This window comes from Macrotis lagotis, chromosome 6 (assembly GCF_037893015.1).
Source record: "Macrotis lagotis isolate mMagLag1 chromosome 6, bilby.v1.9.chrom.fasta, whole genome shotgun sequence".
NCBI lineage: Eukaryota > Metazoa > Chordata > Mammalia > Peramelemorphia > Peramelidae > Macrotis > Macrotis lagotis.
Genome location: NC_133663.1, coordinates 228251710 through 228278193, shown reverse-complemented (window position 1 = coordinate 228278193; position 26484 = coordinate 228251710). Strand labels below are relative to the sequence as shown.

The window sequence follows — 26484 nt, the reverse complement described above, 5'->3', positions numbered from 1 at the left end:
TTTTTGTGAAAATTGCCATCTTCCCTATTTATATAAGCACACAAATTAAGGAAAGTAGTCAACAATATTTCCAATGGCCAAGTTTTACTCTGCTCTGAAGAACTCATCTTAATATCACTGATATAAATAGCTATATCATTAGGTGAAAATCAATTTCAGGAAAAATTAATTCATGCATTTCTAAATACAGTATTTGGATGTGACTTCCAAACTCTGGTATTGCACTCACTGCTGAAGTATCATGAGCTAAGCAAACAATAGATTACAGAATTCTTTCAGTTCAAGGGCTTCAGCCAGCTTACCACTATCAGAGTAAAAAGAATACATCCACCTAGAGGCTCACATCCTCTGAATGCTTTTATTCCTCTTAAATTCCTTCCTGACTACAGTAACTTTTAGCATAATATTACAGAGGGATTCAAGGTCTTTTTTTATCTCCTTTATTTACACTCTAATTTGATAACTAAGCAGAGTTTTTGCTACAGCTGATGTAGAGTGGAGAAAAAGTCCCTACAAAACAAAATGAAATCATAAACTCAGCACAACTAAGCCGAGTAAGTCAGATATGTTCTGATATGTTCACTGGTTTTAAATACTGTGCATTTTCAAATACTTCTCTGTTTCTTGTTTTAAGTATAGGTAATACAAAAGCGAATAGTAACAAGATATTAAAAAGGGGGGGGAAGAATTCACCCAATACACTATTTACAAATAAGATAACATTTAAAAGCACTTTGCAAACTTTTAAAAATTCTATGTAATTGTCAACTATAAATATGCTAACTAGTAACCAAAACTATGATTCCTGCTGTTGGGTAATGAGTATTATAACACTCTTTATGAGAAATCTGCTTTATATTTCCACAGCATATGTTAAAAAGTATTTTGCTGACTACAGCATTTTAGATTTTTTTAAAAGGAATCAGCATAACATTACAGATTATTTCTGCCAAGCTTCAGGTTCAAGTTTTTTACATTGTCCAGCTGGGGGATGCTTTAGCATGTTGCATCCTAGTTAAGGAGACTTGCAGAGTGGAAGGAGTTCTGACCCCTTCACTAATTATGATCTGAATGTTTTTTACCTAAGACACATCAGAATGCTTCGTTTAAGGTACAAAAAATTCGTTTTGAAAGTTTAAAAGGGGAGGGGAGGTTATTTTCTATTTTCCATACCTCCTGACAATATATATATTTTAAATCGAGTCTTCTGAATAACTGAGTCTTTCAGAATGCCGCACTTAATGAGGATTTAATTCAAAAAAAGACCAAATGAATTAACTTTTAAAAGGCCATGAACTTAAAGCTGACAGTGAATTTTCAGTTCTCAGAAGGGAAATCTAGGAGCAACAGCTGCTCACTTTCTTTTGGGAACCAGCCAATGAGGAGTCCTGGGAATTCAGTAAGAAGACTTAACCCACTATCCCCTTTATGGTTGGGGAGGGAAAAAATGTGAGGATACTACGGATTACTCCTGCTCTAAGCAGCCAGTTAACTAGAAGCTGTCCGCCTTAGGAACCGGCGTCCTGAGCAGTTTGGGTCAGCCCAAAAGGTCGTGGTCAAACAGCAATTTCAGGGATGATGCGGCAGATAGGGATTGGGGGAGGATCCATCTTTATCCCCCTTACACTCCGCTTACCCCTACATCCATAACCACCATTCATTCCAAGAATGTCTTTAGGAGTTCCAGCCTAGGTACAACGCAGTTCAATTGAGTAGTGTCATTCCCAAGGAGCCCCGAACCCCTAAAAACCTTTTAGCCCCTCACCCTCCTGACCCACTCTCTGCAGCTGGTGCTTCCTGCATCTCTCATGGCAAGCCCGCTGCCCAGTCCTTCGGCCCCTTCCACCCTCAGGCAGCTTCAAGGTTACCCTCTCTATACCCCCTCCCCTGCTCACTTGCAATTCATATCTAGCGGAGCATCCTAATCCCGGGAGTGCCGGGGAGAGAAATAACTCATCACCTGAGGCTGGCCCGGAGAAGTAGCTCGCCAAGTTACCTTCTTAACTTCTTGAGGTTCTAGATCCTGAGCTGGAAGGAAAAAAAGAAAGAGCGAGGATGCAAAGAGGGATCAAGGCAGGGCTTCTGAGAGGTTCACTTACCCATGGTTGGGAAAGGGGATGGATGCTTCTGACGCTGGCTTCTGTTGCAGGGGCTTGAAAAGCTGGCCTGGGAGGGCTGGTCAAGGGTGCAGGTGTGGCCTCGGAGCTGTGGCCGCTGCTGCCGCTGCCCCGACTCGCCGCTGCCCGCCCTCTCACCCTGCTAAGTCGGGGCTGGCCCAAGCCAAGGAGGGGGAGAGGAGCACGTGCAGCAGCGAGGTCCGCGCGGGCGGGGAAAAGCCAGGCTCTGCCTCCCTGCCTCCTGCCTCCTGCCTCCCTGCCTCCCTGCCTCCTGCCTCCCTGCCTCCCTGCCTCCCTGCCTCCCTGCCTCCCTGCCTCCTGCCTCCTGCCTCCCTGCCTCCCGTGCTGCGTGGCTCAGCGACTCGGGGGCTGGGGCTCAGCGACTCGGGGGCCGGGGCTCAGCGAGGGGGAGCTGACGTCAGAGCCGGGGGCTTTGTGAGCATGGAATGAATGGAAGCCGAAGCAGGCTGGGAAGCCCGCAGCTTCCTTTGGGACCCCTGAGCAGAGGCGGGGGACCGGTTGGGAGGGGATTTATTCACCCGCTGTGGGAAGGTCAGAGGATCGTCGGGGCCGGGAAGGGCAGGAAGACTGAGAAATCCCCGGTTCTGCCAGGAATGCGACCCTCTGACTAGCGAATGCAAGTAGGAACTCTGCATTCTATTGCTTATTTGGACGGGCCTTTGAGAAGAAAGCCAAACAGGTGTCAAGTCAAATCCTTTGGAAGCACCTCAATTACTATAGACAATAATAAATTGCATGAGAAAGGTGTTTTCTACCTGTACGTATTGATTTAAAATCTTTAGTTTGCCAACCAGCATCGTTTTTGAAAAGTATTACTAATAAGGACTTTTTTTGTTGTAGTGATTTAGAATTTACCAATAACATTCCATATAACAGCTCCTAGTCATCTTCCACATATCACTAATAAAGACCCTGGAGATCAGAAGCAGTAAAATGACTTTCAAAGAACAGTACAATAAAGGGTCCTAACTGAAACTCTAACTAAAATATCCGAATTGCCAGACATGTTTCTACACAATAGCGAAAAGCTATTCTTATGTTACCTCAGGTTGCTAATAAGTAACTTCTGGGCTCTTCTGGTCCAAGCAAAGGCTTCAGAGACCCCATAGGAATTTAAGAACTCACTCCTCTCAGAGTACATGCCTTTAGGGAGGGATTTCTTTAGGTCTCTCAGACTCAGAGAAATCTCTTCAACACTCTAGCTAGGGAGATTACCTAGCTAGAGTGTAGTGGAGGATGCCACATTTTAGGATTCTTTTTTTGGCTACTTATTTATAGTTGGCATTTTCTTTTTTATTGTTTGCAGAAAAGGGGGGGCATATAACCAGAGGGTTATGTAAGCAATTACCAAAAATGTAACTTCCTGTGTTTTAGATGGCATGTGAACTCCCTACACCCAGGTAGACCACAAAAAAAGAACATTTGTGGTTTTACCCTGTTTTGCCTAAGGCAGAGGTGGGGATTTGAACCAAGAGATTTCTGACTTGGAATCCATGTAATCCTAGGTCCTATTACTCCCACAGTAGCAAAAGTAATTCATTGAGTTGGCAGATCTCACCCAGAGATTTTTTTAATAATGATTTTTAAATGAGTTTTGGGTAACAAAGGGGTGAATAGAAGGGTCACACTGTCACTCTAATGAAACATCAGGCTCTGGAAAGATTTGGAATGTTTGGGCATGGAACTTAGAGATTGACCAGAACCTTTAGAGATCATTTAGTCCAATTCGCTCTTCTTATGAATGAGACCTGGAGAAGAAAAGTGACATAATGTTATAGAAGTAGTAAGTTTTAGCAAATGAGCTTAAATACAGTCCTCTGACTGAAAAGTACTTGTTCTTCCTACTCCAGCAAGCTGTCCTGATTAAGGGCAGAATTGTACAAAGAATAGGTATTTTAGATAAAAAGGTGGGGAGATATGGACTGTATACAAGTTATTTGACTTATTTCTACCATTTCCACAGGAATAACCACTATTTGCCAATCCTCATACTATAAAAATACAAGTTATCTCCCTCAATAGACTTCCTTTTCCTTCCCTAGAGACCCTCCCTTGGTGTCCATATAGGCAAGGATTCTGCTTGCTAATGGCACCCAATGGATTTCACTATGATAGGAAAGAGGAGAGGACAAAGAAGAGAAGTACACAAAGGGAAGGCTACTTGTTAAGGACAAAAGGGAATCCATTCCAAGTTCTGTTTTTAGACAGAAGCTATTTGGTTTATTCCTACATCCTATGAGGTTTTGCAGGACACTTTGATGGAAACCCAAGGAATAGAAAGGAAAGCCTATCTCCATTAAAAGCATTTTGGTGGCATATTGTCTCATTTTGATACACTGTGAGATACAAGCTTAAGCTTTCATGCATCAAGATGAAAGTCTACCCTTTTGTCCACTTTCTGTCATTCCTTAGAAATCCTGGATTTTTTTCCACCAGAGAAAAAAGGAGGAGCAGCTGTCCAAATATTAGAGCTCTTCAATACACAATGGGGTTTTAAAGAGGAATTAGTAAGACAGATGTCAGAAGCTTGAGGTGCCTTGGGTTAGATAGAATTATTACAAATTCAAAGGCCCAGATGCTTTAAGATTTTTATTAAAAATGGAAAATTAATAGATTTCTTCAAAAATTTATGTATTCATCAGTTAATTGTAGGTTTGATCATTCTATTTTGAAGTGAATCTCTATGAATTATATTTTTCCCAATGACCTTAAATTGACAAACTGTTCCCAAGGGGGAAAAATGAGGTCTCAAGGTTAATTTAAATAATCACATGTAATACCAGTTGATAAAATATTCCCAAGCTGTCATTTCTACTCATTTTGGCATTTTAATCATTTATTACCATTTAACAGTAGAATGCAATTTTTCCCACCAAAGAAAATGAAAAACATTTTTTGTGAATATGCATATATCTTAATTAAGAAGATTGTAGAGGGTAGACATTATAGATGTTCTCTGTTTACCCCTGCCCTCTCATCTCAACACAACTATTTTCCATTTATCTTTTCAACCTCTCTAAGGCTAACCTTATTTATGCTAAATCCCAGTTTTCTGATGTCTGAGACCTTTTATCTGCTTCCTTTCCCATATCTTCAAATCCCTTCCTCTCATAATCCCTTTCTTTCTACCTTAAAAAAAAACTGCACGGGGCAGCTAGGTGGCACAGTGGATAGAGCACTGGCCCTGGAGTCAGAAGTACCTGGGTTCAAATCTGGTCTCAGACACTTAATAATTACCTAGCTGTGTGGCCTTGGGCAAGCCACTTAACCCCATTGCCTTGCAAAAAAAAAATCTAAAAAAACTCCCTGCACAAATGTTTCCTATCTACCATACCCATACATATACTTTAGTTGCTCCCAAAGTCTCTTTAAGAGTAATGGTTAATATGCTCAAAATCTAACTGTGCAAACCATTATATCAAAGAGATATAAAAAAGTGAAAAGGACCCATATGTACAAAAACATATATAATAGCTCTTCTTGTGGTAGCAAAAAAATTGGAAATTAAGGAAATGTCCATCAATTGAGTATGGCTGAACAAGTTGTGGTATCTGAATGTAAAGAAAAACTACTGTATTATAAGAAATGATGAGTAGGTGGATTTTAGAAAATTCTGGAAAGACTTACATGAACTCATGCTGAATGTAGTGAGCAGAGTCAGGAGAACATTGTACACAGATCGGGGTTCCTAACATGTGAATGTATGTGCATGTGACATGGACCTCTTTGATAATTTAGTAAAGGCTATGGACTCCTCAGAATGTTTTCTAAGTTTATAGTATATAATTCATAGGATTACAAAGTAAACAAATTATATTGAAATAGTTATCATTATTATCAATTTTTAAAAATTCTCAGACTCCAGACTGAGAACCCTTGACCTATATCTTAGAAGTGACTTCTGCCTATGCTTCATTAGGATCACAGATTTAGAGTGACCTAATCCAACCCCTTATTTTAGAGATGATGTCACTAAGATTCAGATAAGGGAAGCAACTTGTCCAAGGTCTGTCTGTCTGTCTCTCTTTCTCTGTCACACACACACACACACACACACACACACACACACACACACACACACACACATATTTGCGATTTAAACCTAGGCCCTCTGATTCCAATTTTGGCACTCTTTCTCCTACATTATGCTATCTCTCTCTAGGTCTGATCTCTTTCTTTCCTTATCTACCAACAGAATAAGATTAGTCAGTAGTGAAGATACCAAGAACAGAGACTAAAGTATCCCAAAGCCAGATACAAACACTCAGGACCAGCGGAAGTGACTCCCAAAAGATAAAACCACATCTTTTATTTCCTAGGCATGTGGTAACTTGGGCATTCTATTAACTAATTGAATCCCTGTAAAGGGAATTTCTTTCTGAGGTATACCTTAGTTTATTGCCACTACTCCCCTATACAATCGTGCATACAGGTAGCCCTTTACCTAGGGCTACCAATTAAGTGTGCATCTGTGAGGAGTTCAACTTCCCTACCAGTATAGAAATCCTTTCCAAGATGGCCCTAATACATTATTATGATGCTCCTGTTTGATTATTCCAATAATAGGTATTATATGTCCTTTTGTTTTTAAATGTTTTAAATTTATTTTTAAAGATAGTTTTCAACAATCATTTTTGTAGTTATCTCCATCCCACTCTTCCCTCCATCCTTCCTAGGATGGCAGGTAATCTGATATAGGTTTTACATGTACCATCATGCTACACAAATCTCTATATTAGTCACACTGTGAAAGAAGTATCAGAACAAGGGGGGAACCACAAAAAGGAAAAAAGAAAAAAACAAATTTAAAAAGGTGAAAATAATCAGATTCCACAGTTCTTTCTCTGGATGTGGATAGCATTTTCCATCACAGGTCTTTTGGAATTGTCTTTGATTATTGTATTGCTGAGAGGTGCTGAGTCTATCATAGCTGATCATCACACAATGTTGCTGTTAAGGTATACAATGTTCTGGTTCTGCTCATTTTACTCACCATCAGTTCATGTAAGTCTTTGCAGGTTTTTCTGATGGCCATCATCATTTTGTATAAAGCAATAATATTCCAGTATATTCTTATACCACAACTTGTTCTCAATTGATGGGAATCCCCTCAATTTCCAATTCTTTGCCACCACAAAAAGAGCTGCTGTGAATATTTTTGTACATCCCCCTCAGTAGAATGTAAGCTCTTGAGGTCAAGGCCTGTTTCATTTTTTTGGTCTTTGTATCCTAAGTATCTTTAATAGGTTCATGCATATTTTTGTAATGGTTCATGCATATTTTTTGTAATTTAATTGAATTTCTTCCTAAGAATTACTAGCTTCCTATGTTACATCTGTTGTCTTTCATTTTTTTCTGGTTTCTTCTTCATCTTTAAATTCAGTTTAAAAGTCTCATTCATTAAGTCAAATGTCTTCATTTTAGTCCTTCTTAGAGCTATTTCATCCATTTCCAGGGGTTCAGTGTTCAGGTACTTCAGGTCATGGTCCATAAAACCAAACCATATTCTTTTTTATTTTTTCTAAATTTTAAAATAATTTTATGGCTAACTTTTGTCACTTTCATTTCTGACTATATCACTTCCCATTCCTTTACCCAGTGAACCAACCACTTGTAATTAAAAATAAAATTGAAATAAAGGTGGGAAAAAGCTAAATATAGCAAAACTAACCAACATATCAACTAAGGTCAATATTTCATACTTAATGGTCTACTATCTCAGCAAGAGAGGATGATTCATTTTCTCATCAAAAAAGGTACAAACCGTCATGACATTCAACTTAGATCAATGCATACTATGGGAATGATATAAAGACTAACAAACTGCCTTCTGTGGGGCATGGGGGGAGGGAAGCAAGATTGGGGGGAAAATTGTAAAACTCAAAATAAATAAAACTTTTCTAAAATTAAAAAAAGAAAAGAGGCACAAACAATTCACCATTATCAACAATTTAATATGTCTGGTTTTCTGCAATATCCATGATTCAATTTTATCATCATTGCCAGTCTTCTAATTGTGAGATGAAACTTTGGAGTTTCCAAATCTCCATTATTATTAGTGATCTGGGGATAATCTTTTAGAATAGTTTATAGTTAATAATTCTTCAAAGGATTGTTTATTTATTCTTTGACCATTTATTCTTTGGGAAATGGTTCTTGTCCTGTACATTTGCATTTGTTCCCATGTATCTCACTTATTGGAGATAACTGATACAAAAACTTTTCAGAGATATCTGGTCCAAATCTCTTCCCTCTACAGAATAACAGCAACACTGTGCTGATCAACACTGATCAATTATGATAGACTTAGCTCTTCAGTATTACAAAGTTCCAAGACAATTCCAAAAGACTCATAATAGAAAATGCTATACACGAGCAAAATAAAAACTATGGAGTCTGAATGCAGATTGAAGCATTACTATTTTCACTTTTGTTTTGTTTTGTTTTGTTTTGTATTTGTATTTTTTATTTTTTCTTTTGTTTATTCTTTCACAGAATGATTAATGTGAAAATATGTTTAATAAGATAGTATATATGTATAACCTATATAGGATTACTTTTCATCTTGGGAAGGACAGGAGAGAGAAAAATTTGGAATTCAAAATCATAAAAAGATAAATATTGAAAATTATCTTTTTATGTAATTGGAATAAATAAAATTCTATTGAAAAAACAAATTCTTTCATAAGTGAGCTTCCCTTCCCATCCTAGTTGCACTGATTTTAAGGTGAAGTTTTTCAATTTCATACAATCAAATTACCTATTCTAGTCTTTGTAATCACTTCCATCCCTCAAGTCAAAGCTGTTAAAGTTGCCAACACAGATTCTCTTCTAATTTTTCTTTTAACAATGTGACTAATAGTGGATTTCATGAGAGTTCCATGAAGAAGGAAAAATAATTCTAGTAACTTAGAGGCATAAATTTATCTTTTGGCCACATGTATTATCTAAATTTGAGCTCATATTTCCAAAGAGGGGGGAAATGTTTCTTTAACAATTTTTTTTGCTATATCTGCTTAATAAATAGCCTTTCTAAAAACTAATTAGCTCTGTATGATATGCACTGCAAATCACACATGTAAGGACTCCTAAGTGACAATTTTAGAAATATCAGCCCCTCCTAATTATTCCCAAAACCCTTAGAAGTAGTACTTAGTCTCCTTCTGGTCCTGGACAACCAGGATGAATGACAATTGAGGAAGTAATTTTGGAAATGGTATTACACTATGAAGATACCTTTATAGATTTCCTGCTGTTATTTCCTGAATTGAGAACAATTTTAAATAATGGTAGAAGGGGGGCAAAAATTCTTGCTGACTACTATATTTTCTAAGACTATAGCTAATGTCCCCCCAATACAAAGAATGCCAGAAGCTGCTAAATGATGAACTAAAGAAAGGCAGAAACAGTCTTTGACCTCAAGGAGCTCATAATCTAATGAGGAATTAAGGGATGTGGAAGACAATATGCAAGCAACTATATCCAAATAAGATACACACACACACACACACACACACACACACACACACACACACACATAAAGACATGATTAATTAGTGGTACTAACAAGGAGAGAGAAAGTACTCACCTTAAGGAAGAACAAGAAAGACTTCTTCCAGAAGGCAAGATTTTAGATGACATTTGAAGAAAGTCAAGAGATAAAAGATGAGAAGGGAGAAAATTCCAGGCATGGTGAACAGTCAATGAAAATGAATGGAGTTTATGCAAAAAAAAGCCAGAGTCATTAGATATTAGAGTACATGGAAGGGAGTAAAGGATGAGAAGACTGGAAAGTTAGTAGGGGGTCAGACCATGAAAAAAAATTAAATCCTAAGAAACTAGACATGGTGGTGCATTCTTGTAATCCCATCTATCAGGAAGGTTGATATCTCTTGAGTTTAGTGGACTATGCCAATCAGGTGTCCATACTATGTTAGGCATTAATAGTTTAATTTAGTTGCAGGGGCCACCAGGTTGCCTAAGCAGGGATTAACCTATCCAGGCTAGAAACAGTGCTGGTCAGAGTTCTTGTTCTGATCAATAGTGGGATCAAGGCTCATAATTAAATGGCCTCTGTACCTCTCTAGCCTGTTGAACTAGCTTTTTTAAAAAAAATGTTTATTTAAGGTTATGGAGTTAAGTGACTTACCCAAGGTCGCACAGCTAGCTAAATATTAAGTGACCGAGGCTGAATTTGATTCCTGATACCTGGTCTGGTGCTCTACCCACTGTACCAACTAGCTACCCCAGAATTAGATTACCCAGGAGATTTTACATTTGATTCTGGAGGCAAGATGGAGCCAATGGCGCTTATTGAGTGTGTGTGTGTGTGTGTGTGTGTGTGTGTGTGTGTGTGTGTGTCTTTGTGTTTGTGTGTGAGAGAGAGAGAGACAGAGAGAGTTATTATTTAGGATAACAACTGAGAGCCAAGAGAAAAAGATTAGAGTAGGCAGAATATTTAGGCAGGGTGACTAGCAGACTATGGTAATAATCCACTCTGAAGTGATGATGAGGGCCTGTATAATAGGGTGGTGATATTGTCAGAGAAGAGAAGAGATTATTTACAAGAGATGAAGTAAGGGTAAAATCAAGGAAACTTTGCCTACGATCTTGATGACAAGATTAAAAAAATGACCATCTCTGGATGTAGCTGAAGAGGGGTGGGCTGTGGAAGAGAGAAAAGCCATAAGTCAGGTAATAACTCATTGAGAAAAAAAAAGGGTCCTTGAGGTGGTAGATAATAGTTGATAAATATGAACCTAATGAATTTTAAAGGAAAAGAGCTTACTGAATGATAGTAGTAGAGGCAGAGTTCAGAAATGGTCAAGTAAAGGACTTTGACATGTGATGCGGAAGTTCTGGAAAGGAAGGCAAGAGATGCCATATCATCAGAAAGGAGCCAAGTCTTCTATATTTGAGTCAACAAGCATGTATTAAGTGCTTAAACCTTGCCAAGGCACTGTATTCCCTAATACTGGGAATACAGGTATAGTTAAAAACTAATTAACTAACTAACTAAATAAATAAATAAAAAAGACACTCCCTGGCCTCAAGGAGCTTACATTTCAATGGGGGAAGATAACATAAAAGGAAACTGAAAGCTGGTAATGAGGAGGATGAAAATACCTGTAAAGAGAGTATGGCCCAGTATATCCCAGTGAGAAATGAAGGCAAATGGCCTGGGGTCCTTTCTTAACTGGGAGTTCTGGGAGGAGCCATCCAATTAGAGGGAAGAGATAAAGGAATGAAGGTGCTTCCAAGATATGAATTTTATAGAGTGGTAGACTAGGTGCAATAGCAGGAAACAATTATAGTAGTCTGCTGTTTGATAAACCCAAAGAGTCCAGCTATTGGGATAAAAACTCTCTCTTTGATAAAAACTGCTTGGAAAATTGGAAGTTAGTATGGAAGAAACTTAGATTAGACCAACACCTCACACCCTATTCCAAGATAAGATCCAAATGGTTACAGGATTTAGACATAAAAAACAATACTATAAGCAAATTAGAAGATCAAGGACTAGTTTACCTGTCAGATCTATGGAAAGGAGAACAGTTTATGACTAAGGAAGAGATGGAGATCACTAAAAACAAACTAGATGATTTTGATTACATTAAATTTAAAAGCTTCTGCACAGATAAAACCAATGTAACCAAGATCAAAAGAAATGTAGTAACTTGGAAAACAATCTTTACAACTAATGATTCTGACAAAGGACTCATTTCTAAAATATACAGAGAACTGAGTCATATTTTTAAAACAAAAAGCCATTCTCCAATTGACAAATGGTCAAAGGATATGCAAAGGCAATTTACAGATGAGGAGATCGAAGCAATCCATAGCCATATGAAAAATTGCTCTAAATCATGAATTATTAGAGAAATGCAAATTAAAGCATCTCTGAGGTACCACCTCACGCCTCTCAGACTGACCAATATGACCAGAAAGGATAATGATCATTGTTGGAAAGGTTGTGGGAAATCTGGGACACTATTACACTGTTGGTGGAACTGTGAACTCATCAAACCTTTCTGGAGAGAAATTTGGAACTATGCCCAAAGGGCAACAAAAATGAACATGCCCTTTGATCCAGCCATACCATTACTGGGTCTATACCCTGAAGAGATGATGAAAAAGGGTAAAAACATCATAGCAGCCCTGTTTGTGGGGGCAAAGAATTGGAAATCCAGTAAATGTCCTTCAATTGGGGAATGGCTTAGTAAACTGTGGTATATGTATGTCATGGAACACTATTGTTCTATTAGAAACCAGGAGGGTTGGGAATTCAGGGAAGCCTGGAGAGATTTGCATGAACTGATGCTGAGTGAGATGAGCAGAACCAGAAAAACACTGTACATCCTAACAGCAACATGGGGCTGACGTTCAACCTTGAAGGACTCACTCATTCCATCAGTGCAACAATCAGGGACAATTTTGGCATGTCTGCAATGGAGAGTGCCATCTGTGTCCAGATAAAGATTTGTGGAGTTTGAACAAAGTTCAAGGACTATTCCCTTTAATTTAGAAAAAAAAACCCCAGAGATCTTATTGTCTGATCTTGCTATCTCTTAGACTTCTTGTCTCTTCCTTAAGGATATGATTTCTCTCTCATCACACTCAATTTGGATCAATGTACAACATGGAAACAAAGTAAAGACTGACAGATTGCTTTCCATGGGGGGTGGTGGGAGGGAAGTAAGATTGGGGGAAAAAATTGTAAAACTCAATATCTTTAATAAAAAATACATGAATTTCAAAGCTGGTGTGAGTTGTCCTTTTTTGAAGAGGAGCATGATTTCAGGGAGGAATGCCATGACAGGCAAGTGAATTGGTCTTAAGTGAGGGGGTGCTGTACAAAGTCATCAACCTCACTTTCTCCTGCAAAGTCAACTGAGTACAATGGCCAGATATGGTCCAGGTGATTGCAGATGACCCTGGATACAGTGGGAGAATTTGTCCTTTTTATGCTGTTTTTTTTAAACAGGTCTCAGTTTAACTGAGTCAATTTTCAGTTAGTACTTAAGGCTCAGTAGGAAAGAAATGAGGCAAAGAATAGCCTCTTTAACCTAGTTAAAAAACAATCAATCTGGGAAGGGAAGGACCATCAGGATTTCTGACCAAAAGGCAAAACTGTCATTTACATTCCCTCTCTGTCAATTGGGATCCAAATAATGGTCAAGTGGGGTGTGTAGAATTGGCATGTGTGTCTTCCTGACTCCAAATCTAGTGCCCTTTCACTTTCCAAAGTCACTCTAGTATCATTGCTAAAAAACAAAAATCCAAATGGGTCATGAAAAGCCATAACTGAAAGTAACTGAACAACAACACCAACACCTTGAACAAGTGCACAATAAGGTATCTATTACCATAGGTTATTTTACCAAAAGTGAAGAAGGCTAAACATTAAAAGCAGGTAGGCAGGGTGCAGGGGTACAGACATGAAGGGTCACATGCCCAGAACCTATATAGTTAGTGCATATATATGAAAAGAAAAATGAGACCTGTAAAACAAATCACTAGTATGTTTTTTTCCTCAAAGTTTTTTTCAGTTCTAAATCTATGATTCTCTTGTAAGAAGATCAATAAGATATAAAGTAGTCTGAATTCTACACAGAAAAGAATCAATCCCTTTTTAAGAGTCAAGAATGTGGATATTGGTAATGTCATTGTACTGCTTTCTTCTTTGGTTGTTGCTATTTGGTTGTTTTTTTCAGTCATGTTTATTCTTTGTGACCCCATTTGGGTTTTCTTGGCAAAGACACTGGAGTGGTTTGCCATTTCCTTCTCTGGTTCAAATAAAAAAAAACAGGATTAAGTGGTTCTATCCACTATCTGTTGCTCTATCTACAGTTACCTAGGTGTCCCTGTAGCTAGAAGAATATATAAAACTTAGAAGCTAGACTACTAAGTGGCATGGTGGGTAGAGGGCCAGGCTTAGCATCAAAGACTCAACTTCCTGAGTTCAAATTTGGCTTCAGACTATTAATAATTGCATGACCCTAGACAAATCACTTAACTCAGTTTCTCTAAGTTCCTCAGCTATAAAATGATCTAGAGAAGGAAATGACAAACCACTCTAGTATCTTTGTCAAGAAAATCCCAAGAGTAGAAGACAGATGTCTCTGCTGGGCATCTATGATAGACTGATGTCACTGAGCTGCTCTCTTTTCTTCTGGTAGGCTTTAGTTCTTTAGAGACATTATGCTGCTCTAAATATTATTATTGAGATACAAGAAAGTCTCTCTTTTTGGGTCAGATAAGCCAACAATCACTTTAATATATGAGTAGTCAAAATATTCCCCAGGCTGAAATTGTCTTTTGATTATTTTGTCTGCCTCAGGCTTAAAGTTCTTGGTCCCAGATAACTAATTTAAAGTTTTTAGAAAGTTTCTTGTAACTTCTGTTAACATTTTGAACACGAGCATCTGTTCTCAAAGCTCATTTGTGGATTGTTCCTTCTTCCTCTCCCCACCTAAACCCTGAGAGGAATTGAGTAAAATACTAAGAAAATAACATTCACCTCACAGATCTTTCCTGATTGGCATACACATGAAGATAGGAAAAGAACAAAAGCTAAGGAAGCAGGTGGTGCCTCTTAGCAAAAGCATAATCTTTTTCTGGGTAAAATTCAGACTACTATATACCTTATTGATCTCCTTACAAAAGAATCATAGATTCAGAACTGAGACAAAACTTAGAGAACAATACTTATTTTCAGATGAATAGGTAGGAGTTGTTAGTTTAGAATGTAGATAAATTTAGAATATTAGAACTGCAAAGAATATTTGGAATAAGAGGATAAATATAAAATATTAGAATTGGAAGAACCTCTGAGATCACCTAATCTTATAAGTGTGATTTTAGAAGTGAGGAAGCTGAGAAGTAGAGATGTTAAGTCACACAACATCACATAGGTAGTAAATAATATGGGTGGAACTTGAACTTTGGTCTTCTGATTAGAAATCTAATTATTTTTTCCAATACATATACTTATCTGAATTTTTGAGCCACAAATAAATATATAGTAATCTTTGGTTCATCACTATGGAGTTAACCTACAAAAATGTGTTATTTAAAAAAACAAAACACTTCTGAGTTACTGAGTAATCAAAAGCTATAATATTAATGCTATTTTTAAACTTTGGTTCCCAGTTATAGTTTCTTTGATTTTTTTTTAAAAAGCAATTGAGTTTGAAGTGGATCAAAAATCCTTTAAAATTATATTGATATAGCTTCCTCTCACTGAACAGGTCATATTTTTCAGAGACAGTTCTTTGGTATGTGGAAATGAATAATCGCTACTTTACAATAATAATTAATGCAAAGTCTGCTCTTATCAAAATATTACTGAAGTAGTTAAAAAACACGAATTAGTATGTATGAACATACAGTCTGGCAGTTTCTACATTGTAAAAGATGAGTTTTAAAACAAATTTATTAAGTCAAAACAAAACAACAACAAAAAAACAAATTTGAGTATTAAATTTTCTGATCAAGTTGTAGATCTTTTCCATTCACTATAAAATATGAATGTTTCAGAAATATATAAAAAATGTTTTTTTCTCTAGGTCAATGAAACCTTGTCTTTCCACCTGTTTCTCATTTTGGATGGAGGTCAGCAATTGCATATTGACAGTCCTACAAAATCAGATATTATCAGAAGCAGCTAGATAGCATAGTAGATAGAACTCTGTACTTGGAATCAGAAAGTCCTGACTTCAAAACTGTCCTCAGACACTTACTATCTGTGTGACCCAGGGTGAGTCATTTAACTTGTTTGCTTCAGTTTCCTCAAAGACACTAGTCAGCTAGTAAGTATCTAAAGACAGATTTGAACTCAGAGAGATGAATCCAGGCCCAGCAGTCTGTGCAACTGTGTCACCTAGGTGCCTCATATTATAGTTAGCAATAATTTTAATAATAATTCTCATCTTTAGGACATGTGAATGACTGTTATTTCTTTGTTTTGTTTTGTTTTTAGACTTTAGCAAGGCAATGGGGTTAAGTGGCTTGCCCAAGGCCACACAGCTAGGTGATTATTAAGTGTCTGAGGCTGGATTTGAACTCAGGTACTCCTGACTCCAGGGCCAGTGCTCTATCCACTGTACCACCTAGCCACCCCTATGACTGTTATTTCTAAAGATTGCAATTGTTTTTTAATTTTATAGTAATCAATAGTATTAATTAATATTAATATTATAGTTGCTATAGGTTTCAATAACAATTGTGATCTTTAGGATAAGTAGCATCCATTCTCTTCCCCCCCCCCCCCCATGTTTGTTCTGGCAGGTATGATTGAACTTAGGTCCATAAGTTTACTCCAAGGGGCAAGAAAATATTTGATATGTTTTTTTTTCCAAAATGGGTTTTTCTGTACTGTGGAGCTAAGTAGAGTACAAAAGTCTCAGGAAAGTTTGAAACTAATAACCCACTTCCTTCTAGAGCTAAGGGACCCAGATTTTTTTTGAAATCTTTGTAACTTCTCCATACTGTGTACATATATAGTAGATGTATATAATAGATATTTTTTGAAATAACAAGATCAGTTAAAGTGAGACAGTGCCATAATGGTGGTAGTTTGTTGTTTTGAAACCAGTTGTTTAACAAACAAACAAGAAAAACACCTCCATCCACAGCAGTGCTTAGAGAGGGAGTCTCTTCTCTTCAACTCTTTTCCTCAGGGTAAGAAAAGACAGTTGGATCAACCTAATGTAAGCCTCTTGAGAGTAGGGATTATTTCATTTTCTTATTTTCAGCAACAGTCTGACACATAGCCGGAGCATAATAAAAACATGTTTGATTCTTCAGACTTGAGTTTTAGCTTCTTCAGGTGTTGTTTTTAATAGTTTTGTTTTGTTTTCCTGCCAAGGAAGGATATGTGGGCAAACTGGGCAAAGTTTTCCAAACATTACTCCTCATTTCTATAATACTCTTCTCTCATATTTTGTTAAGAAAAATTCCATTTCTTCCTGATTTTGATCTGGATTTCTAAGACTCCTTGCAGCCAAATTCTATTTTAATAATAGCTGACATTTAAACAGCACTTAAAGGCTTAAAAACTACTCATCTGAGACTCACAGGCTACAAAATGGCACTTATCACTTCCATTTTATACATAAGGAAACTAAAGTCAGAGTTTATGTGCTTGCTTTTGTCAAAGGTAGGATTCAAACCTAGGTCTCTCCTTACTTCAAATACTTTATTTTTTTTTCACTTCACCAGTTGCCCCATATTAGTTATTGAGTTGTTGACTCACAAGAAGAATGAAATTGATTTTCCAAATGGAATTTTAAGTACAGTCCTTCATCCATATGGAGTTATTCTTTTTCAAACAAGGGCTCTTTTTTGTAATGTATCCTTCCAATCTCATTGGCAGACCAGTGAAACTATAAAGCCCTTCTCAGGATATTTTCTGCTATTTTTTAAAAATTTTGTAATTTAAGGAATGATTAAATTTCTCTGAGAGCTTAGTGAAATTAAGATGAACTTTACTCGAGTCTAGTTCACAGATATACTGAATTTGCCTAGATCCAGTTTAAGAATTCCTGAAAAAGCCAATGCCATACCCAGGAAGTAGTGACTGGGATTTTGTCAGAGGGTGCTTTGAATTGGGGGAGGAGATAGAGGGGAACATTTATCTCTCATCCTACCATATCTTATGGTTCCTCACCACCTGTAGAACTATAAGCTAGGATCGTTTTTTCCCCCTAAAAGATCCAAGTATGTGATAGTGAACTAACATCCTTTTAATAATTGTAGATTGTATAAATAATTATAAAAATAATGGAAATAAGAAATAAACTTATAAAAATGGAAAAGAGAAGCTTTTCTTTTCAAGCTGCTAAATCCACTTCTGCATTAAAGACAGACCTGCAAAACAAGCCATGTTCCTCTTGTTCACTTTGTCCTTGGCTGTATCCACACAACAGTTGTCTCCTTCTTTCCTTGCTTCTTACTCATAATCACTAACTGTTCTCAATCTGTCCTCTGGTTTTCTTTTTCTTCTTCCTCTACCTCCTCACTATTTGGGGGGAGGGTTGTTAGTTCTTGGTCCTCCCCCAATTTTTCCAGCCTAGGACTAACTGTACTTTTGCACATGTTAGATTTTTTTCTTCTAAATGTCATTCTTCAGGGTAACAAGTCTTGGCTGACCATTCATATTGACTGAAGTTGTTTTCAGTTCATTTCTATTTAAAGCACCTTTTAATTGAAATATTTTCAAAGCATTAAGCTTTATATTATAGTGCATTTGAAATTGGAGTAGTGGGGGGAATCTGAGTTCAAATCATTGCCTCAGACTTCTCATTTATATTTATAAAATAATGACTTTGGATTAGATATTCCCCTAAAATACCTTTCAGCCTTTACAGTAATGTAGCCAGATTAGATGATGAGACTAAAAGCATTTATTCAGTTTAATTCCTCATTTACATATTCATACCCACATTTGGGTGAACAAGAGTGCTAGGTCTGGAGTCAGAAAGACTTCTTTCCAGTGTCAGACACTTAGTTGCTTTGTGACCCTGGGCAAGTTACCTAACCCTGTTTGCCTTGGTTTCCTCATTTATAAAATGGACTGAAGAAGGAAATGGTTAATCACTCCAGTATCTCTGCCAAGTAAAACCCAAATGGAGTTGCCAGGAGTTAAACACAACTGAAAAACAACTGAATAACAGCTCACATAATGGAACTATCAATATAAAAGGAATAGATACCAAATCTTTCAATGATACTACTACCTAGATCATATTCTTATCATTATTTAAGAAGGAAGGATTTGGATTTTTGTGTAATAATAACTTTAATAGCCCCTCCTACAAAAACCATGGCTATAGTTCATATAAAGAAGGAAGTGTTCAAGAGTTATTTTAAATCACTTAGAATATCTTGTCTTGACAAGAGAGATTATATAAAGAATGGAGAGAAAGGACTAAAAGAACTTTTTAATTGAGAGACTTAGTTACTATCAAAGAGAAAGAGCCTAAAGAGACATTTTGAAAGTAGAGTACTTAATTTTTATTTTGTTAAACTTTTTATGTTGATAAGAATCTTTATCTTCTTGAGAGGGCTCAATGGTTGGACTCTGGTTCCAGTGAGTCTGGAGAAATCAGTAGTTGTATTTGGTGGCTAAAGTTGATTATGGTTATGATCTTTCTCACAATAAATATATTGTTGAAATATTGAAATACCTATTATATATTTTAGTTAATAAACTGCATAATCAACAACATTGATCTTCAAGCTTATGAAATTAGGTAGCTTGAGTGAGAGGAGCAGATGGATGGATGGATAGATGGATGGATGGATGGATGGATGGATGGATGGATGGATGGATGGACGGATGGATGATGTTCTTGAAGAAAACTGGTGCAGTGGCTAAAGAACTGGCCTTTAAGTCAGCAGGATGGGAGTTCAAATTCAGTTTTAGGCACGACAAATCCTCGCTATGTGGTCTTGGGCAAGTCACTTAACCCTGATTGCCTTGCATCCAGAACCATCTCCAGTCATGCTGATTCTTTTTAAAAATTTTTATTTATTTAAAGCAATGGGGCAAAGTGACCTGCCTAAGTGCACACCGAGGTAATTATTAAGTGTCTGAGGCTGAATTTGAACTCAGGTCCTCCTGACTACAGGGCCAGTGCTCTATCCACTGTACCATCTAACTGCCCCCAGTCATTCTGATTCTTATCTATCCATTGGATCTAGATGGCTCTGAAGGAGAAAGTGACATTGGTAATTTAGCACATCTTCTCTCTAAATCCAGAGAAGAGCAGACATTTATGGGAAAAATGTCTTCTCTAGTTTGAGGTTTAGAGCTAAATGATTGGCATAGAGTGTGTTCTTATTAATTTATGAAAAAATATTAATTATCTTGGAATATTGGTAGATTTAATAAGGGGGGTGGCTAGGTTGCACAGTGGATAGAGCACCAGCCCTGGAGTCAGGTGGACCTGAGTTCAATTCCGGTCTAGACACTTAATAATCACCTAACTATGTAACCTTGGGCAAGTCACTTAACCCCATTTCCTTGCAAAAAAATCCTAAAAAAAAGAGTGAATAAGGAAGTGAGCTAGTAGCAGTTTGAGAAGGATGGAAGTTGATGTGATTATTAATGGCATATTTACACTTGAATCACACACCTTACACTAGGCTACAAATGGGAAGTCATTTCTTCACTTAACATCATCAAGACTACTTGATTTGGACACAGCCTAAGAATTTCTATATACTATACTATATTGTGAGAAGTATAGAAAGATCTCTTTACCTTCAGAACAACAACTCCCCATAATCTGATGCAGTCCATTATATTTTCAATATTTAATTTACCTCAGTTAAGGAAAGTCTCTAGAAGGATCATATTATCTGGTTATCTGGAAGGGGGCAATGAATCAATAAATACTATGGAAAGAACACTGGTTCCAAAATTAGTGAAGCTGGGTTCACAAAGCTAGTGATCATTTCTGCTGATGAGGTCTTTGGAAAATGATTCAACTTCTTTGGGACTCAGTTTTCTCATCTGTAAAATTTGTGATTTGAATAAGATGGCCTCTGAGGTCCCTTTAAACTTTGATCCTGTTATTGCTTAGATATCTATTAACAGATTCAGATGATGTAACAGGTATCAAAATCCTGAGGGAATGGAGCATGGAAGAGGTAAATTTTGACTATAAGTAAGTTTTGGATCAATGATCATGGAAATGGAGCATAGTCTGGGAAGGGTAAAATTGAATGGACTTGTGTTGAGAGGTAATTTGCTACATGAGAATGACTAGAACAAACTCTTTCTTTGGAATCATAAAACCAGGATTCATTTCTAGTCTCAGACACTCACCAGTTGTGTGATCATGATCAAAGAACTTAACCTCTCTATGACTCAGTGTCCTTTTCTTCTTTTTAATAATTTTTTTATTTTGAATTTTACAGTTTCCCCCCTAATATTGCTTCCCTCTCCCCACCCCCCACAGAAGGTAATCTATTAGTCTTTACATTGTTTCCATGGTATACATTGATCTAAGTTGAATGTGATGAAAGAGAAATAATATCCTTAAAGAAAAAAAAATGAAGTATAAGAGATAGCAAAATTACATAATAAGATAATGGTTTTTTAAAAATTAAAGGTAACAGTCTTTGTTCAAACTTCACAATTCTTTCTCTGGATACAGATAGCATTCTCCATTACAGATATCCAAAAATTGTATCTGATTGTTACACTGATAGAATGAGCAAGTCCATTAAGGTTGATCATTAACCTCATGTTGCTGTTGGGGTGTACAATATTCTTCTGGTTCTGCTCATCCCTCTCAGCATCAGTTCATGCAAATCCTTCCAGGCTTCCCTGAATTCCTACCCATCCTGGTTTCTAATAGAATAATAGTGTTTCATCACATACATATACCACAGTTTATTAAACCATTCCCCACTTGATGGACATTCACTCAATTTCAAATTCTTTACCAACGCGAACAGGGCTGCTATGGATATTTTTGTACAAGTGATGTTTTTACCCTTTTTCATAATCTCTTCAGGGTATTGACTCAGTAGTGGTATTGCTGGGTCAAAGGGTATGCACATTTTGTTGCCCTTTGGGTGTAATTCCAAATTGCTCTCCAGAAAGGTCCAGTGAGTTCACAGCTCCACCAATAATGTATTAGTGTCCCAGATTTCCCACATCCCTTCTAAGATTCATCATTGTCCTTTCTGGTCATATTGGCCAGTCTGAAAGGTGAGAGGTGGTACCTCAGAGATGCTTTAATTTGCATTTCTCTAATCAGTATTGATTTACAGCAATTTTTCATATGACTATGGATCACTTTCATTTCCTCATCTGTAAATTGCCTTTGCTTATCCTTTGACCATTTGTCAATTGGGGAATGGCTTTTTTTTTTTAAATTTGACTCAGTTCTCTGTATATTTTAGAAATGAATCCTTTGTCAAAAGTACAAGTTGTAAAAATTGTTTCCCAATTTACTACATTTCTTTTGATCTTCAGTTTCCTTTTCTGTAAAATGAAAGGGATTAGACTTCATGATATTCTGAGGTCCCTTTCAGGGTTAAATCTCTGATTCTATGAATATCCTCATATAGTCAACCTAATTTTAGAGAAAAGTCAATGAGAAGGCATTGAAGGAAGAATTATTCATTTAGATTCAGAGAACTATTTTGAGCTTCTATTGTGAATATACTCAGTTCCCACAACAGATGAATAAATGATCTGGTTTCTAGTTCCCTTTCAATGCTGATCATAGTCCTCTGCATGTGATAGGCCATGTTGTTAGTGTTTTTCCTAATGTGAGGTATGTGTTGGCCATGTAGATCATATCTATCCATGTGTTTGTCTAAATGTGTTTCTTGAGGATGATTGAGACATATCTCTTTAGTCTCCTCTATTTACTCTTTTTCAAATGAATGGGAGGGACAGGGAGAATGGAATAAATATTTATGCAGTTTCTACTATTGCTAGACTCTGTGCTAAATCTTTACAAATATTATCTCATTTGACTCTCACAACAACTCTGGGATGTTATGTTATCTTCATTTTACAGTTGAGGAACCTGAAACAAAGAGAGGTTAAGTGACTGGCCCAAGAAAGACTTTAATCCCTGCCATCTGGGAAGTAATAAATTGAGACAATAATTCACTGTTGGTAGAATTGTAAACTGAATCAACCACTTTGGAGAGCTGTCTGGAAAGATGCTAAAGATTTATTAAGCAGCCTAAACACTTTGACCCTGCGATATTACTACTAGGTCTGTTTCCCAAAATGATGAGTGAAAAAAAAAGAAATAAACCTATATGTTCTAAAATATTTACAGCAGCTCTCTTTGCAATGGCAAAAAACTAGAAACTTTAGTGATAGTTGTCAATCGGGGAATGGCTGAGCAAACCATTATGATCATGATGGGATACTACTCTGCTATAAGAAAAGATAAGCCTTCTCTGAGGTACCACCTCACACCTCTCAGATTGGCCAGTATGACCAGGAAGGATAATGATCATTGTTGGAAGGGATGTGGGAAATCTGGGACATTATTACACTGTTGGTGGAGCTGTGAACTCATCCAACCCTTCTGGAGAGCTATTTGGAACTATGCCCAAAGGGCAACAAAAATGTGCATACCCTTTGACCCAGCAATAACACTACTGGGTCTATACCCTGAAGAGATGAGGAAAAAGGGTAAAAACATCACTTGTACAAAAATATTTATAGCAGCCCTGTTTGTGGTGGCAAAGAATTGGAAATCCAGTAAATGTCCTTCAATTGGGGAATGGCTTAGCAAACTGTGGTATATGTATATCATGATCATGGAACATTGTTCTATTAGAAACCAGGAGGGACAGGATTTCAGGGAAGCCTGGAGGGATTTGCATGAACTGATGCTGAGTGAGATGAGCAGAACCAGAAAAACACTGTACACCCTAACAGAAACATGGGAGTGATGTTCAACCTTGAAGGACTTGCTCATTCCATGAGTGCAACAATTGGGAACAATTTTGGGCTGTCTGCAAAGGAGAGTACCATCTGTATCCAGATAAGGAGCTGTGGAGTTTGAACGAAGTACAAGGACTATTCCCTTTAATTTATTTATTTATTTTCCTAAAGCAATTTAATAATATAAAACAATCCATTTCTTTCAGATTAGGTAAAATCAAAACATAACAAAACCTTTGAGATGTTTTAAATCCATATGGTAAAATTATAAGTTTAATCAAATAATTGTGTAGAGTTGATTTGTGTTGAAAATATTTATCTCCAAAAATAGTTAGATGTATTAGTTTCACAGTTCTTGAAAGAAACCTCAATGATTCCCCTGACTGGATCATCACAAGTATAGTGCCATAATTCATGGAACTCATTTTCTCTACAGATATTATGGAAGTTGTGATGGAACCTTAGAGGTACACATATATTCACTTAGATATAGGAAAAAAAAACTTTTGTGACTTTTATATCAAAAGACAGCTATAAAATTTAAAGCATAAAGTGCAACAGCTAGACTGTAAAAACTATGACTCATTGCCCCCCAAAAATGAGGGTGAATGCTTGCTACCACAGTAGACACACTTCCCCTTCCATAGGACAGTAGCAACAGAACCACTTTAATTTAAGAATAAAGTAGCCCTCTTTGATTATATATTGCAAATACAAAAATATGAAAGGTTGACTTAGCAAATATATGAAAAAAAACTGTTCTTCTACTGTTCTTCAATTCTACAGCTTATTGGTGTATCATGAACTGGGAGGGAAAATTGTGCACATTTTAAAGGATGATTTGATGGTAACAATTTCCCCATCTCCATTAATTTTGCCCAATAATAGAAGATTAATCTAGGACTCTCAGCACAAATAATGAAAATAACTTCTAACCTTACTTAAAATCTAGGTTTTGTGAGACTTCTGATTAAAAATTCTTCTCCTAGAAGTCCTTCATATAGATTCTTCACAGACTATTGAAAATCTCTGGAACAAAGATGCAAGTTTAGTCTAAAAGGTACATTTGTTTGTCATTTCCAACCACAAGAGTTCTGAAAAGATAATATGGGGGTAGAAGAGAGAAGGACAGAAGGTCCCTAGGAGTTGCTAGTAACTTGCTGCTTTGGTCTAACAAGACATTTTATTATCACAGTGTTTTAAGATTCATGAGCCAGTAGTAAGGGATAGTGGGCATCTAAAAATAAAACCTGAAGAAGCTCCCAGGGATAACCTAAATTCTACTTGTATTTTCATTCTCAAAAAAAAAAAACCCCACCAAAACCCAATTTTCCTCCTTTCCAAGGGAAAGAGGAAAAATGCATTTCTTAAAGGGAAAAAAATGCATTTCTTTCTGTACATTGTTGAATTCTTACAAGTTCTGAACAGACAAGAGTGAAAAAGTCCAAACAAATAAAGAGGCAGACTCATGTCTCCCTGGCTGTCATGATCATTAACTAAGCACAGTAAGTGAGAAAAAATAAATAGGAAAAATCCAAAGCTGCTGAACTTTTATATCATGTGATCTTGACTGGAGATTTCTTGTTGGCACATAGGAGGGAGACATAGGGGACTCCTATGAAGGCCCGTTTTTCACTACGCCAGAATTTGATGACAGGACCTTGCTCTGGGATCTCTGATGCAGCATCAAAGTATGCAAAGCAGACACAACCCAGATAGGCAGCCAGACAAATGAGGATGTGCCACACACAATGCAGATAGGGGAAGTTGAAGGAGGACCAGAGTTCACAGAAGGCCCGGTCACTGATCCAACAGAAGAGAGCTAGAGTCCACCAAAGCCAGGAGAAGAGACCCAGTTTATAGACCCATAAGTTGTCACACCTTTTCAGTTCTACAATGAGCAGCACTGTGCATGGAATGCCCAAAGTCATCAGAGAGATATTGTTGATGGCTGGCTTCACAAATGCAAGACATGTAGTGACTCCAGATAGGACACAGACCACAGCTTTGAACCTTCCCCTGTCATTTCTAAAGACCTTTGGTAAGTACCTTCTGGGGAACCACATAGCCAGCTCACACATCAACACACCCAGAGAATAGCAAGTTCATCAAGCATCTGACCCAGGAAACTCAGAGTTGCATGGAAGTAAACTGATCCAATTCCAACAACAACAAGTAGTGTCCATATTAAATATATGCCACTGTTGAAGCATGCTGCCTATTGACGCAATAAGCACATGCAGATGGGTGGCAAAATAAAAAATAAGACATTGCTGATCGTGTTGTAGAACTCCGCGATGGCCGGCACGATGGTGTAGTTGTCCTCGCACCAGTCCACCTCCGAGCTGCCGGCCCGCAGCTGGTCCCAGAAGTGCTGGGCGCTCATGGCCGGGCGGCTGGCCCTGCACGCTGGAGGCCGCGGCGCGGCACCGAGGGCTGCTGGCCCCGGCTCCGGCCCCGGCACTCATCCGGCCGGCTCCGGAGGGAGGAGCGCACTGCCCGGCCCCGAGCCTTCCGCCGCCTGTTCCCTTTAATTTAGAAAAAAAAAACATATATCTTACTGTCTGATCTTGTTACCTCTGAGAATTCTGTTCTCTTTAAGGATATGATTTCTCTCTCATCACACCCAATTTGGATCAAGGTACAACATGGAAACAAAGCAAAGACTGACGGAGTGCTTTCTGTGGGGTGGGGGTGGGGGGAAAGCAAGATTGGGGGAAAACTGATGGAAGTCCTATAGCCTTGATCCCATTTGTCTCATGTGCTATATTACATGAAGAACCTGATCCTTGTTCCTGGCACATGTTGCAAATAGTAGCAAGTGGCAAGAATTACGTTAGATTCTGGGAGACTGTAATTTTTTTTTTGGAGACTGTAATTCTTGTAGTTTTTTTTTCAAAAAAAAATTGACAA

General features: G+C 37.5%; 1 protein-coding gene and 1 pseudogene across 1 annotated transcript in view; both read right to left on the bottom strand.

Moving 5' to 3' along the window:
- GPM6B (glycoprotein M6B) overlaps nucleotides 1-2295 on the bottom strand; it is a 219514-nt gene extending 217219 nt beyond the window's left edge. Inside the window, exon 1 of the mRNA XM_074192432.1 lies at nucleotides 2100-2295. Within this exon, the coding sequence (XP_074048533.1) occupies nucleotides 2100-2103 (4 nt within the window). The 5' untranslated portion in view covers nucleotides 2104-2295. The remainder of the gene's footprint in view (nucleotides 1-2099) is intronic.
- Nucleotides 2296-23868: 21573 nt separating this feature from the next.
- Nucleotides 23869-26095, bottom strand: LOC141492058 (alkaline ceramidase 2 pseudogene; annotated as a pseudogene).
- Nucleotides 26096-26484: the final 389 nt, after the last annotated feature.